The sequence below is a fragment of the Caretta caretta genome, chromosome 2, assembly GCF_965140235.1.
Source record: "Caretta caretta isolate rCarCar2 chromosome 2, rCarCar1.hap1, whole genome shotgun sequence".
NCBI lineage: Eukaryota > Metazoa > Chordata > Testudines > Cheloniidae > Caretta > Caretta caretta.
Genome location: NC_134207.1, coordinates 257,533,048 through 257,547,912, shown reverse-complemented (window position 1 = coordinate 257,547,912; position 14,865 = coordinate 257,533,048). Strand labels below are relative to the sequence as shown.

The following is a 14,865-nucleotide window of genomic DNA, read 5'->3' as shown; positions in this document are numbered from 1 at the left end:
ATCATCCCAGCCAGGGCTTTGTCAAGCCTGACCTTAAAAACCTCTAAGGAAGGAGATTCTACCACCTCCCTAGGTAACGCATTCCAGTGTTTCACCACCCTCTTAGTGAAAAAGTTTTTCCTAATGTCCAATCTAAACCTCCCCCACTGCAACTTGAGACCATTACTCCTCGTTCTGTCATCTGCTACTATTGAGAACAGTCTAGAGCCATCCTCTTTGGAACCCCCTTTTAGGTAGTTGAAAGCAGCTATCAAATCCCCCCTCATTCTTCTCTTCTGCAGGCTAAACAATCCCAGCTCCCTCAGCCTCTCCTCATAACTCATGTGTTCCAGTCCCCTAATCATTTTTGTTGCCCTTCGCTGGACTCTCTCCAATTTATCCACATCCTTCTTGAAGTGTGGGGCCCAAAACTGGACACAGTACTCCAGATGAGGCCTCACCAATGTCGAATAGAGGGGAACGATCACGTCCCTCGATCTGCTCGCTATGCCCCTACTTATACATCCCAAAATGCCATTGGCCTTCTTGGCAACAAGGGCACACTGCTGACTCATCACACCCTTCAAACAACAAAGTGGTTAACACAACTATTTTTCCAACTTAACGTGCACTTAAAGTACTGTTGAATAGATACTGACTTGGATTTAAGACAATACTTACTTTACTATCTGTCTGAGTATAAGATAGTGCGTCTTTATACCATTTAACAGCTTGTACATACTCTTTCTCGATTAGGTATTGCTCAGCAAACTGTACACAGATCAATGATGTCAACTGCTTCTGAGAAGGGATCAATTCAGGTTGTTCCAGAGGGATACGTTTCAGTATTCTCAACTGTATGTCAATGGCCTTATTGAATAAACAAATATACAAAGAGAGATTATAACTCAAACAGTAATGGAGTAACTATTTTAGAAGTTTTTCATGCAGCAGGAGGTCTAAAATTTATACTTGCTAAATTACTTAAGATGTTTCAAAAAGGTTTTTGTTATATTGTAAGTCCAATTTCCATTTCATTCTCTGCAGCTACTTTCTTTTTTAAAAGTAATGAAGTTATCTTAATATTTTGCAATATTGGATTTTAGGTTAGTTGGTTAAATTACTCCCGTTTCTTATAACCTTTTCATATTCTGGTGCATACAATTAGCTACTGTAGGCAATGGCTTGGTGCATCTGCTCTTTTACTATGCAACAGGTGAATATTCTCAAGGCCAAATTGACAATACCAGAAGGTTGGAGAATCAATATTTCTTCAGCCACGCTGGAGCAATGAAGATGATGACCTTGGCACGGGTCAGCTTGAGGATTACTTGCAAGATGATTGGAATCAGAGGGAAAGCATATAGGAGTGCACACTCACAACTCAGGTGAAAGGAGTCAGTCAGGGAGCCCGGATTGAGGCCTTCTCAGGAACAAAACAGACAGCATTTCTTGATGTTTCTCATAGTGAACAGATGTATTGCAGGGATGCCCCAAATTGCAAAGATGGACCGCAAGACACTGGGCTTCAGAGACCACTTGCAACTCAGGGCAAAATTCCCACTGAGGTGATCTGTGTGTTGATTCTCGGCCCCAAGTGAGTGATCAGCCACCCTCAACCCGGGGGGGGGGGGAAGAGAAGAAGCAGCCTGATTGCTTCCTGACACAGCACTTTTGAGTGTGCTCCTCTTTGTCTGTTCACACAGAATATTAGGGTTCGAAGAGACCTCAGGAGGTCATCTAGTCCAATCCCCTGCTCAAAGCAGGACCAACACCAACTAAATCATCCCAGCCAAGGCTTTGTCATAATATATTGTGGTGGTATGGTCCATAAGAATGTGAACCATGGAGCCCCAATGTGATCTCAAAAGGCATGAAGTGTTGTAAGTGGCCCAAAGCTCCATATGAAATGTAGTTTCCTGTTCTGACCCTGAACTCTCAGTGACCCCAGACGTGCTCCCCAGCCTACCAAGGAGGCATCAGTGACAATGGCTCTGGTCAGTGGGGACCAAACAAAGGGAACACCCTGGCATTAATTGCATTGAGCTATCCACCACTGTAAGGAGTCCAAGATAGGCACAGGGAGCTGGACCAAACTGTCCAAGGGATGATGGGTGGATGATAAACTGTCCTCAGCCACATTTGGAAAGGGTGAAGATGTAACTTGGAAAATTGGACTACCTGCATGCAAGCAGCCATGTGACCCAACAGCCTTAGGCACCCTCAAGCCGTAGTTTACTCCTGGGGGTATTCTGTGTGACTGCATACATGACAAAAATGCCCCTCCTCTGCAGAATTCCTGTGATTCCCTGCAGAAAATGGCAGGGAAGCAAAAGGATGCTGTCTGGGGGGGAAGGCCCAACGATGGTCACATTTAGGGGGGACTGCCCCCCCCAAACAGAGGCAAGGCATAGGGGAGCACAGAGTTATTTGCCACTGCTCCCTCATTTCTGCAAGTACAGAGCTGCCCAGCTGAAGGAGGCTACATCTGGGCTCCGCTGACTCTGCAGCTGAATGCGGCCTCCTAGGTCCTAGTGCCAGTCGTGCTGCACTTCTGTGTGCTGGGAGCCTTCCTTTTTTCTCAAAAAGAAAAGGAGGACTTGTGCACCTTAGAGACTAACCAATTTATTTGAGTGTAGGCTTTCATGAGCTACAGCTCACAAAAGCTCATGCTCAAATAAATTGGTTTGTCTCTAAGGTGCCACAAGTACTCCTTTTCTTTTTGCGAATACAGACTAACATGGCTGCTACTCTGAAACCTATTCCTTTTTTCTGTGGAACAGTGAGTGCCCGCGGTGGGGCTGGGGGAAATGAGGGAAGGGGGTGAGAGGAAAGGTAGTGGGGAGGGAAATGTGGGAGTGAGAGGGGGATGGAGAAAAAAAGGGGATCGGGGAATCGCAGGGGGAAGTGGGAGCCTGGCATGCAGTGTCCCCTCGGCAGCAGCTGGGGCTCTCCGTTAAGCAGGCCCATTGAACCCTGACAAGCCGTATCCTCCTACACCTGGACCCCTCCGATGAGACTTCCACACCAGACCCCCACCCCACTGATCACCAGCAGCTGCACTGGACTCTTACCCTATCAAGCCCCACTCCCCCAGCACCTGGACCCCTTACTGATCCCCCACACCCAGACCCCCTCCCGTTGAGCCCCATCTCCCCACACCCGGACCCCAACCCCATCCACTTTCACCTGGATCCCCTGAAAAGTCCCACTGCTCCCACACCTGGAACCCTGCAACGAGCTCCTGTGGATCAAGATCTCCCATTAAGCTGCCCACACCGATTGTCCCACCCTGAAACCTCTCACCCCTCACATGGATCGCCCCACACTAGGCCCCTCCACACTTGGATCCTGCTGGGCTGAGCTTGCCCACCCACACCTGGTGTACTTGGTGCAGAGGGGTAGGGCCCCAGGGCATTTCTGGGGCAGGCTCAGCCCTTGCATTGTGTCAGGGTCAGGTGCAGACTCACTGCCGAGTCCCTGTACTGGGGGAAGTGGGGACTTCAGGGTGATCTCCCACCTCAATGCAGCCAGTGGCCTGTGCTCCCACTGCCGTGCTGGAGCCACATTTATTTATTGAGAAATAAAATTTGCAGAATTTTAAAATACCATGCGCATAATTTTTATTTGGTGCAGAATTTCCTCAGTAGTAGTAGTAGTTAAAGGCTGAGAGTGCAGCTTCAGAGACAGATGACAAATCATCTGAAAATGGTCCATTGGAAGAAGCACTCTCAGACTTGTAGCTCTGTTAAGGCCCCAACCAATTCATTCTTTGAGTGGGGACCAATGGTGACCTGTTTCCATTGAGAATGAGATCCAGGCAATCAAGTAAGCATAGTGTGACATGTATGTGGGACAGAAATTCTTCCCTCAATTTGCCCCTCAATAACCAATCATCTTGGTATGGGAAGATACGAATTCCCCTCTTCCTGAGGTACACTGTCACTACAACCATGCATTTGGTAAAAACCCAGGGAGCAGAGGACAGACCAAAGCAGAGTATGGTATACTGATAATGGCCATGTGCCACAACGAATTGGAGAAACTCTCTGTGGCTTGGAAGAATTGTCACATGAAAATAATCATCCTGACAGGCCAGAGCAGCAAACCAGTCATTCTGATTTAACACGGGAGGATAGTCGATAGAGTGATCATCTGGAATCTCACATATCTGATATATTTGTTGAGGTTGTGGAGGTCAAGAATTGGTTTCACCCTGCCTTTGGATTTGTGAACCAGAAAATACTGGAAATAAAATCAGTGGCCCCAGAGCTGCAGAGGGACCTCCTCCACAGCTCCCAATTCTAGTAATGACTGAATCTGCCCAAGGAGTAGTGCCTTGTGAGAGGGGTCTCTGAAGAGGGACAGGGTAGGAGGGTGGAGAGGTGGGATGGAAAGGAACTGGATGGCATAACACAACCTGATGGTGCTTAGGACCTAGCTGCCAGGGCAGTTGAGCCCCAAACATCTTGAAAATGAGCAAGTCGGTCCCCAAATGCAGGGGACGGGTATATAGAGGTCACGACTGGATTACTGCCCTTGACAAAGAAGTCAAAACAGACTCTTGGAAGACACCGGGGGAGAACAAGTTGACTGGCCGAACCAAGGACCCAAAGGCCTCTGCCTCTGGGATCTATGACCCCTTCTGGAGTAGTCTTTCTGCCTCAAGGGAGGGAAGGACGGCCCGAAGGAGCATTGCAAGTGGTACTGTTGGTGCTGCTGCTAACTATCGAAATGGCATCTCTGCACTGCTGGAGTATACACCCACAGAGCGCATAGGGTAGAACTTGAGTCTTTAAATGAGTTCAAGTTTTCATCAGTGAGTGAACTGATCAATCAAAGGACAGGTCCTCAGTAACCTGCTGCACACTGGGTGCAATGCCTGAATTTTGCAGCCAAGATGCCCTTTGCATGGTTACTGCTGAAGCCATAACTCTGGCCAATGTAACTGCCACATCCGAAGCAGTTTGCAAGGATGTCTTGACCACCAAACAGCCCTCAGCTACAAACACTCAAAATTTCTCCCTGAAGGCTTCAGGTAACTGATCTACAAACTTAGACATAGCTGTCCAATTAATGAAATCATATTTTGACAATAATGCCTGCTGGTTTGCAATATGCATTTGTAGGGAAGAGGAGGTTGAGATTTTTCTACCCATTAAGTCAGGCCTCTTGGACTCCTTGTCCTTGGGGGTAGATTTATACCTATCCTGCTGGGTCCTATCATTCACCACAGTCACAACCAGGGAATTGGGGACCAGGTGGGAATAGAAGCCCCCCAAACCCTGCATAGGTACCAAACAGCATTTCTATGAACTCTTCACCGCAGGCAGCACAAAAACCGGATTACTCCAAAGAACCTTTACAGGCTTCATAAATATATCTTTAATAGGAAGGGCTACTGTCCCCAGGGCAGACAGCTGGAGAATATCCAATAGTTTGTGAATATTCTCCTGCAGGAACTCTGCCTAGATGCCCAACATAGCAGCCACGTCACACAAAAGGTCCTGGTAGGCCTTGAAGTCCTCAGGCACTGAGGGAAAAGGGGAGCCTGGTACCATCAAATCATCGGGGGACAATGATGAAGCAGTCACTTGCACTAGGGATGGGTTCTGCCCCTGAACTGTCAGACCTGGATGGGACAACTGGAGGCCACAAAGAGTGAGCATTGCGCTCCTACAGGTACTGCTAGGCAAAATTCTGTGGCTTCAGCACCCTACGTAGGATACGTAGGATACACAGCTGCATCTACTCAAAGAAGTTAAGCTATTTTTACTGATAAATGATTAGGGAATATCTCTAGCATTGTATATGGCTTGTATAACCTCATGAATTACCTTGTTCAAAATTCCCATCACTTCTTCTTTTTTATTGTTTTTGTAAACCTTTGCTAGTAAAATCAGGCTCTTGACATCCTTCATCATGGAAGGCAAGTCATTAACTGAAAGATTAAAATGGTAATATGTTATCTTTCTAGTCTGACATTTTTCTGGATATCAGAAACAAGAATTGATGTTTGGAGTACACAATGAAGTATTTTTGTGTCACCCACAAATGTGTAAAACAAAGCCTGGGAGAGTGCCCTCATGCAAGGCAATTTAAATATTTATTGAATGCTCGCGTAAGTGTACTCAGTCTAGAAATATAATTAATTAGAATAATTATTTATGAAGAAATTAATGTTGTATATTTTAAAATGATTCACAGGCTTTGATACTACACAGAGCAAACTTAATAGAAAGGATGAATAATGCTACCAGAGTCATGGTCCATAGCTTGATTCAGAACCCTTTCTGCCTTGTTAAACTTCTTGAGTTTGAGGAGGAGTTCAGCAAGATCATGGCACAAGAAGTCCTGCTCACTCATCTTTAGAGCTACTTCATAATAATTAATAGCCTGCAAGGAAATTTAAAGAGGTCAATATAATATCCCAAATACAGAATTACACACAGTAGGTCAAAATGAAACATTCATATATAACTTCTGTCATCTATTTGATTATTTCTCTTTATTTCTTTGTTCTTATGATTTAAATGCTCAATGAATAAAATAAATCCTTTGTTTTCAAGACCTTGCTATATTGATGAGTTTTCACATATGCTTGTCCAATTTTTCTGGCCAGTGTTGCATCTAAAGGATTCTTTCTTTGAGCTGCTTCGTATACTTCCACAGCTTTCTCTGGCTAAAAGTAAGTGACAGAAGTGGGAGTTATTTTCATGTGTAATATTAGAAGTTAGGAATATTTTTGCCAATGATTCAGCAACATTTATTGTATGCTATATAAGTGCTAGTTATTAACTGATTATTATTTAAATCCAGCTTTTCAGTTAAATGTATTTTTGTTTGAATTACTACAGATTTATTAAACAAATTTATACTAACCTCTTGAACATTCATGTAAGCATCTCCCAAGAGAAGGCTAGTATGAGGACTTGGCAATTGTTCACACAGTTCGCTACAAAAAAAGTAAGAACAACATTTAGAATCAAGACAATAAGAAACAAATTTTGAAATCTAATGGATGAAATGTAAGAAAAATACATGAATCCTCAAGAAAATAAAGTCAGTTCTGTCATTTAAAAAAACAGAGCTAGAACTTCAGCCGGTGTAAGTCAGAGTAGCTCCAATGACTTCAACAGCCACTGCCCCAAAATGCTTGCGCAATCTGAATGAAGACAAGATGCAATACACTGGTGCAGCAAACAAACTGAGAGAATTGGGATGGAAAGTTGAAGATAACAGTGATAGGAACTCATGGTTACATAAAATAGTTCGAAGACGTTTGTACGTTTTGAATTTAAAAAGTATACTTGTTAACAAGTTTCCACCACCACAGTCTGATTCTAGCCCCTCTTCACACACACACACAAAAGTAACTAATAGAAAAAGGCAACCTCTCCCCAGCTGTATCTACTGTGAGGTTTTTGCCAAATTCTCTCATCAATGCACTACCACTGGGGCAAGTTCACAGGGGTTAGCAAGGATGGCAGCATATTATGCACCAAATGCGGGTCTTTTTGTTACTAAATCACCTAACTCTAAACAGAACAGATCTAGACTACATGGTAGTAAAAAAAACACCTGTGCTCAGACTACATTAGTGCTCCCACCATTCATAGCACTGGTGAAGCTGCACTGCTACTATAGTGCAGTAATGGGAGAATTTGACAAAACTTCAGAGTGGGTAAATTCAAGCAGTTTATCCCCCAGAGATTAATCTAAGGGCTTGCCTACACTTGGAAATATACTGAAATAGTTATTCCAGAATAATTATTCTTCAGGCTAGACCACACTACTGTGGAGGACAGTCTATTATATCTAGTTGAGAAAATTAAATAAACTCAGCACAAAAGAGCAAGGCAAGGCAGGAAAAAAGCGAAGTGGGTAAATGGAGGGGAAATCTCTGTTTTTCACTTTGCCCTAGATAGGGGGATTTACTGATTTGACAATCTCTGGTAAACTCAAAAGTCTTTTGGGGAGCTGAAAATATTGGTGATAGTCCAAGGAGGATATGAATAAAGCATACACTAGCTGTACATAATGGCTCTTTATAAGGTATGTTGTCCTTCTGGCTAGGATTAAGTGTGTTAGATGATTTTAATATCAGATATTGTCCTTTAGAGGCAGAACAATATCATGCACTTGAAGGGGGGTGGATTTTAAGAGTTCTTTCTCCTCTAACTTCTATGATCTTATATTCTTTTCCCTCACCAAAGCAGACATCTTCATCAAATATTAGGAGATACTGTGACTTAGCAAGGGACTGGGAGTGTGGAGGTCTGGGTTCTCATTCTCACTGTGTCATACCCTTGCAGTGTAACCTTGAGTGAAATCACTTTACTTCTCTGTGCCTTGGTATAAAATAGACATAACATTTCTATGCTTTTAAGGACTTGATCCTGTTTGCATTCAAGTCAATGGGAAAACTTCCATTACCCCTAATGATGCAGGCCCAAGCCCTAGAGAAGTTTGAGCTCCTCAAAGCAAAGGTGCTGTTATTACCAAACAAAAGAATTCTCCCCACTCTTTTTCATACAGGAAATCTTACACACAAAAGTAATTTCAGTTCTGCTTGTCTGAACATTGTTGCACACTCAAAAATAGCCAAAGGACCATAAACAAAGGAAAATGATAAAAAGCAATATATCAAATATGTAATGGGCGGGGGAGGTGCCTAGGAACATACTGCACAGGAATTTTATTAGGTTCTATCTTATTTAATATTCTGATGGGGATCTGGAAGAGGGAAAAAATGTAAATGGCACCAAACTTGGAGGCATTGTCAATACCAGTGAGAAATTATTACTACTTAATAATATGCATATTGCTATGGTGCCTAGAAGCCAAGCAGGTTGGGACCCCATTGGGTTAGGCACTGTACAAATATAGAAAATGATATTCCATGCTCCACAGAGCTTACAATTCAAAAGACAGACATGACAGATGGATGAGACAAACAAGCAGGTTAGATTGAGGGGAGTGGAGAGAGAAAATAGAGCACAAGTTTTAGCAAGTAAAGAGTAATAATTTAGCAGTAATCCCAACTATCCCCTTTCCTTCCTGTATAAGGGCTTTTCTGTATAAACAGTATTGTGCAGTAAGATGGGATATAAATCTACCCCACACCAGCCTGCTGCACACTAACTGTGTGGCGCTCACTGCCACACCCTAAAAGTTCCCTAGTGCACACTGATCTATCCCGCTTTGAAGCAGTGTATCAAAGTGCACTACTGAACTGTTAGTCCACAGCAGCAGGGTCCACATGGACAGTTAATAGGCAGCAATCTAGAGTGAAGCAGATTTATATCCCATCTTGACCTGCACCAACTGTTCATATAGACAAGCCCCCCAAAAAATAATACCAGAATTCCAGCATATTTCGAATCTGAGGAAGAAACAACAAAAAGAGTTAAAACTTGGAAAATATAAGCTAGTGCATCTGGGCAAACATATTATGTGGCCTGTTTACATGTATTACTTAGATTATGAGTGAAAAACCACATGCCAAAGTTCAGTTATCAATAGAGAAAAAAATTATATTCTGAACATCATTAAGTGCATATCTCTAATGCTTTTAATGTGTATGGAAATTCATTAAAACGATTATGTAAAATCTCTTTCGGTTATAGAGGTGCTGGACTGAGGATTTTGCCATTTGTGTGACAGTAGAAAGCTTTTAAATGAATGATTTATCACTCGGGATATATAATTATTTAATCATAGAATCATGATGTCTACTTCTATTTCTGTAGGTCCAGATTCTGTCCCCTTTTCTCATTTTGAGTAGTATCTTACTCAAAACTGTGACCCAGGCAATGGGGTGGCATGAGGGAGTGCAAGATGCTCCTCTTGCCATTTACCTTAATCATCATTATTAGCATGGGAGGGGATACAGGCTAACCGTACAGGTGAGCCAGAGGGAGCAGAGAGAGGTCAGAGCCTTAGCTCTGTTCTCCCAGCACGCCAAACACTGTGGGTGTACTTGATGCTTCAGGGAGCGTATGCTGCATCAGGTACAGCCTCCACACAGAATGCTCTCTCTGCGAATCACTGTTTCCTGCTCCCTGCTCAAGCTACTCCTAGGGCAACACAGCAAAGCACTGCCCATAACACAGGGCTAATGGCAAAGACATAGTTGAGCTCTCTGTCAGCAGTCCTATTGACTGAACGGTCTAATTTTGGAGGAAGGCCATACTCAGTGTGAGAGTGACAGAATCTGGCATTTAGTCTTCCCCACTTCAGTTCTTTTCCCCATAAAACCAATGTTATCCAATAGTCAAAATCAGTACGTATTTTATGTTTCTGATGCCAGAAAAGCTTTTTTGTCTTCTTTAGCTGAAGATGAAAGCTTCTTCCAATAAATAAAATGCTAGTTCTGAAATAGAAATATCTGACCCTTAATGCCAATTTTGAGGGAAATATATACCCTTGGCTAGTGATTAAATGGCAAATTCTGCCATCCGTACTCCCACTGAGTACTAATTTACTCCAAAAACTGACCTTTTGTTTTCAGTAGTACCTGAAGAAAGGTGGCACAATCTGACCCCAACTGTTTAGCATAATATTTTATGTCATAACAATGTTTGTTGTGGTATTTTTAAATATTAATGTATTTCCTTAAGATTCTCAACTGTTTCTATTTTTTTCTCTTTCCCCCAAGATTCTTAGAGGTCTTGTTATCTTAACAAAAATATGAATGATTATGACAAACAACACTGAAATTAAAACGTGACTTGTGGAAATGGACCTTGTTCTCTGGATTCACAGTTCTGTACTTTCACTCCTAGACTATGCTTCCAAAAGGCTCTGAAATTGGTTTTGCTCTATATTGTCAGCTTTTTTTCTGTATATAAAGCCATTGTCTTTTTAAAATAAAATATTTGAAAATGTAAACATTTTTAACATATTTAATCTTAAACAATATTACCAATAACATCCAATGTATAGTCTCTTATCCTTCCGTATCTGAAGGTATATCTGAGCCATCTTTTCTTTAACCTCAGTATAATATGGTTGGCTTGGGGTGATATTTCTCAGCATGCTTAGCGCTATTTCCACTTCCCCTTTACTGAGAGCCAAATCTACATTAGCAACAGTGATGCGGATTTCCTCTGGAGTTCCACTAAATTCATTAATGGCATCCTGCATAATTTTAGTAGCTTCATGCTGGAATATTAAAAAATAAGTAAACTTTTAACTAAATTACTCTATTACCATCAAAGGATTAGCTAGTGCAAAATGTATTTCATTTTAAAAGCAGTTGGCCTTGCCAAACCCATTTTCATTTCATATTAAACTGGAGGTTCAATTGAATCCAAAACCGTAATATTGCAAACAGTGGGACCATTGCTTTTCTTTTCGTGCTAACCAGTTTTGTCTCATTGTTACCTTCACAGTTCCCTTGTGTTTCCCCCTGTCTGTTTGTTGTATCCATATGTTCAGTCTTATACTTAGATTGTAAGCTCCTCAGGGCATGTACTGTCTTTTGCTTGTGTGTTTGTATAGTGCTTACTACAGTGGGATTCTAGTCTATGACTGGTGTCTCTATGCACTTCTGCAATCCAAATAAAGAATAGTGTGATGCTTTAAAGTCTGACAGCATGCAGTGTTATATCTGGCATTGAATAAAAGTGTTTCCTTAAGCAAAAAAGATAACTATTGATAAAGTTAAGGCTTTATTCAGCTAATAACTGAGTAACCTGCATGTTTGTGATATAGTCTATTTTTAAAATTTACTATATATAAGCAAGTTATCTCCTTTGTAAATTATGTAAATATTTCAGACAATATGTGCTATCTAACTTTGAATAGCAGACAGCAATTTGAAAGTAGGTATTTAGGGAAAATATTCAACCTAATACCCTTTTGTTTTGAGATGCTTTATTTCAATTAACCAATTTGTCCCAACTCTAATGGCAAACTTTCTCATGAGCAATATATATTTTAATTGGCAAGAGAGGGAATGTTCAGCACTTCAGAACAGCATAGACTAATTCTCCATGAGGAGACAAGAATGACACTGGAAGCTGTTGATGCTATTATTACCAAAGGAAAAAAGGCACCAACAAATCATGAGACTTTCTTCATTGTCTATTCTCCTGATTTTTTTAAGTGTGTCAGAAGGCACTTCATTTTGGATTTACTGCAGTTGCCACATATCTCAGTTAAATGACTGGTGACAAGTTTTACTACACATAATTTAATGAGCACTACAGAGGACACTATGGACTGTGCCCAAAGCACATTCTAATCACTTGATTCCGAGAAACACTGAGTGCCTACAGCTCACACTACAGTGAAAGGCACGTCTCAGGATCAGGTTCTAGACTAAGCTGAGGACAATGTATACACACATAATACACAAGATGACAGCTATACTACTGTTTCCAAATAGTATAGGTATTTTAACTTTGAAATTAGGAATTAAAATGTACCTATTAGGTCATTCAATTTTTGTTTCTAGTTAGAACTACAAATGGCCTTTTTTGAATGACTACTTATTGTGGGAATATTTAAATAGCTTTTTGAGGGTGAGATGGAAAGTTTTAGTCACACAACTTCTCAGCTATTAGTTGTAGGATCCATATATAAAACTTGTTTGCATATATATAAAACCACTTGTTATTTTATACTGTCTGTTCTATGTAGTGAAGTACTTAGCATGTATCGTACACTACACTCAATGTGGGTGAAATCCTGGCTCCATTGCAGTCAATGGCAAAACTCCCATTAATTTCACCCAGTATTGTTAGGGGAAACCACTAAAATGTTGGCATATTCTGTATAAACACATGCTTTCAGATTAATTGCCATCAAGTACCTCACAGGTATATAGAGGACAATATTATTACATACAATAATAACATAATATATAGTGGATAATTGATAAAGTGAATGTTAACTATCCCCTCAGTGACATTTGGAATCATCTTCATTGCATTGCTAAGGAACAGGGCAATTTTCATAGCCCAGTGAAGTTATGAGCCTAATGAGACACTTGGACTAACTCTACAATTCTTAAAATGTACAGAGTATAGTCACATCATATAAAATATATGCAGAGCTTGCTATAACAAATGGACTGTATACCAAAAGGACTTCTTCTTTGGAGAGGAACTGTGCTGTTCGGTTCAAAATCCCTATAGTTTGAAAAATTAAGACTCTTTTACTGTGTAAGAAAAGTATAGTTTCTGTGTGACTGCCCCCTCAAAACTGCTTAGGGAGGCCCAAGAAGATTGATTCTGTACCTTCTTCTAGATGTCTCCTTTTCCTACAAGGTCAGACAGACACAGACCGGACACAGAAAAGACTCCTATGGGTCAATTTACAATCATAAAATATCATATCTGCCTAATGAATTTCACAACATCTTTCAAGAGATATTTTAGCAACTAATCTAGATTACAAACATCATTCTTGTTGTGCTCTATTAATGTATGGCCAGTTTTGTTTTCCTTACCGAGTTTCATTACTCTAGATTTACCTAATCAGAATGGCTCCTGACTTTTTAATTAAAATTTATGACATTTTCCTTACTGAAAATGTAGTTTACATTCAATTTCTTACCAGTTCCCCATTGAGTCGAAGAGCTTCTGCAAGTTCCAGATATATGGACACCCATTCATCGGTTGTTATACTGGTACCAAAGATTCTTTTACTTTCACCTTTCTTCATATAAGGTAAATTGATAATCATTTTTAAAATTTTTATGGCTTCTGGATAATCTCCTACTTTATTCAGTGCTCTGGCCTTGATGAAGTGATACAGTGGATAATCACGAACCTGAAAAAAGTAGTAAGTGTATGCTGTATGTTCATGACAAAAATTCAGTTACTTTGCAACCAGAGCCTGATCCTGCAATGATTACTTATGCAAGTACTCAAAAGTCTATTCTCAATTGCTGGTTGTCGAGAAACCATTACTGTGGAATTGTCAAGTGCACTGAAACCACTTTGACTTGGAACGCTAAATAGATGTCCTTCTGATATAGATAAATTGCTCTCAACTCAAGAATGTTCACTCAAAAATAAAACTAAGAAAATATCTCAAGATCATAAATGTTGTAACCCTGTCTGTTAAGAAGGCATCTGTTACTACAGATAGGGAGAATAAAAGTGATCAATCTCAGAACATTAGACCACACCCTTTACTGTAGCTCCTCCCATACATTTGATATGGTGATAAGGAGACAGCCATGAAAGATCATTGACTGGGGAGTACCGACTCTTCTGAAAGCACTAACATACAAAAGTGAACAAATGGCGTATGGTGGTGTATGCCACTGCTGAAGCTGGTATCAGTATATCTGCATTTCTCACTTCTGTGGAGTGTAAGTTAGTTAAGGATATTTCCTAAGAGGAAAATGTTTAGTACAACATATAAGGGATTAACTCACACAGTGTATTGTATATTGTGAACAAATACTTCCAGTAAAAAGATTTTTTGAAGTCAGTACTAGCTCTTACCTGAAAATTATGGCTGACCCCCAACTCCAATGAATGAGAACACTCTCTGAAATTTCCTTGAGACAGATAGATCTGGGCCATTAGAAGATGGACATCCGCTGATGTAGGGTCCAAATCTAGACAACGTTGCAGAGTACCCTGTGCATTTTCCAACTCACCTGAAAAACAACTGACCATTTTCTTTTGTTTTTGACCTGCTTTTCTTATAAACTGTCTTAAATAAGCAACGTGAATATACCGCAAATGTAATGTCTGATATGTGTCATGATGCTGTCAGTATCTCAGTATGTCAGTATGAGAAAAGAGCCAGAGCCTTTAACCTATGAAGCATATAATTCCTCTTTAAGAATGAGAGCATAACATAAATAAAACATGATGTACAGAGCATGTACAAAGTGCCAGTTTGTCAAATATATTCTAC

General features: G+C 40.8%; 1 protein-coding gene across 5 annotated transcripts in view; it reads right to left on the bottom strand.

Annotated features, from left to right (window-relative positions):
- TTC21A (tetratricopeptide repeat domain 21A) overlaps nt 1-14,865 on the bottom strand; it is a 61,673-nt gene that overhangs the window by 21,522 nt on the left and 25,286 nt on the right. For all 5 annotated transcript variants that reach the window (XR_007354876.2, XM_075126023.1, XM_048837511.2 and 2 more), the window contains exons 13-20: nt 14,445-14,602; nt 13,546-13,761; nt 10,907-11,145; nt 6,862-6,934; nt 6,551-6,661; nt 6,237-6,375; nt 5,817-5,920; nt 661-849 (exon numbers count right to left, since the gene is read on the bottom strand). Coding sequence is in view for 4 of the 5 variants with exons in the window: in XM_075126023.1 (XP_074982124.1) it covers nt 661-849; nt 5,817-5,920; nt 6,237-6,375; nt 6,551-6,661; nt 6,862-6,934; nt 10,907-11,145; nt 13,546-13,761; nt 14,445-14,602 (1,229 nt within the window). In the remaining variant the exon portion in view is untranslated. The remainder of the gene's footprint in view (nt 1-660; nt 850-5,816; nt 5,921-6,236; nt 6,376-6,550; nt 6,662-6,861; nt 6,935-10,906; nt 11,146-13,545; nt 13,762-14,444; nt 14,603-14,865) is intronic.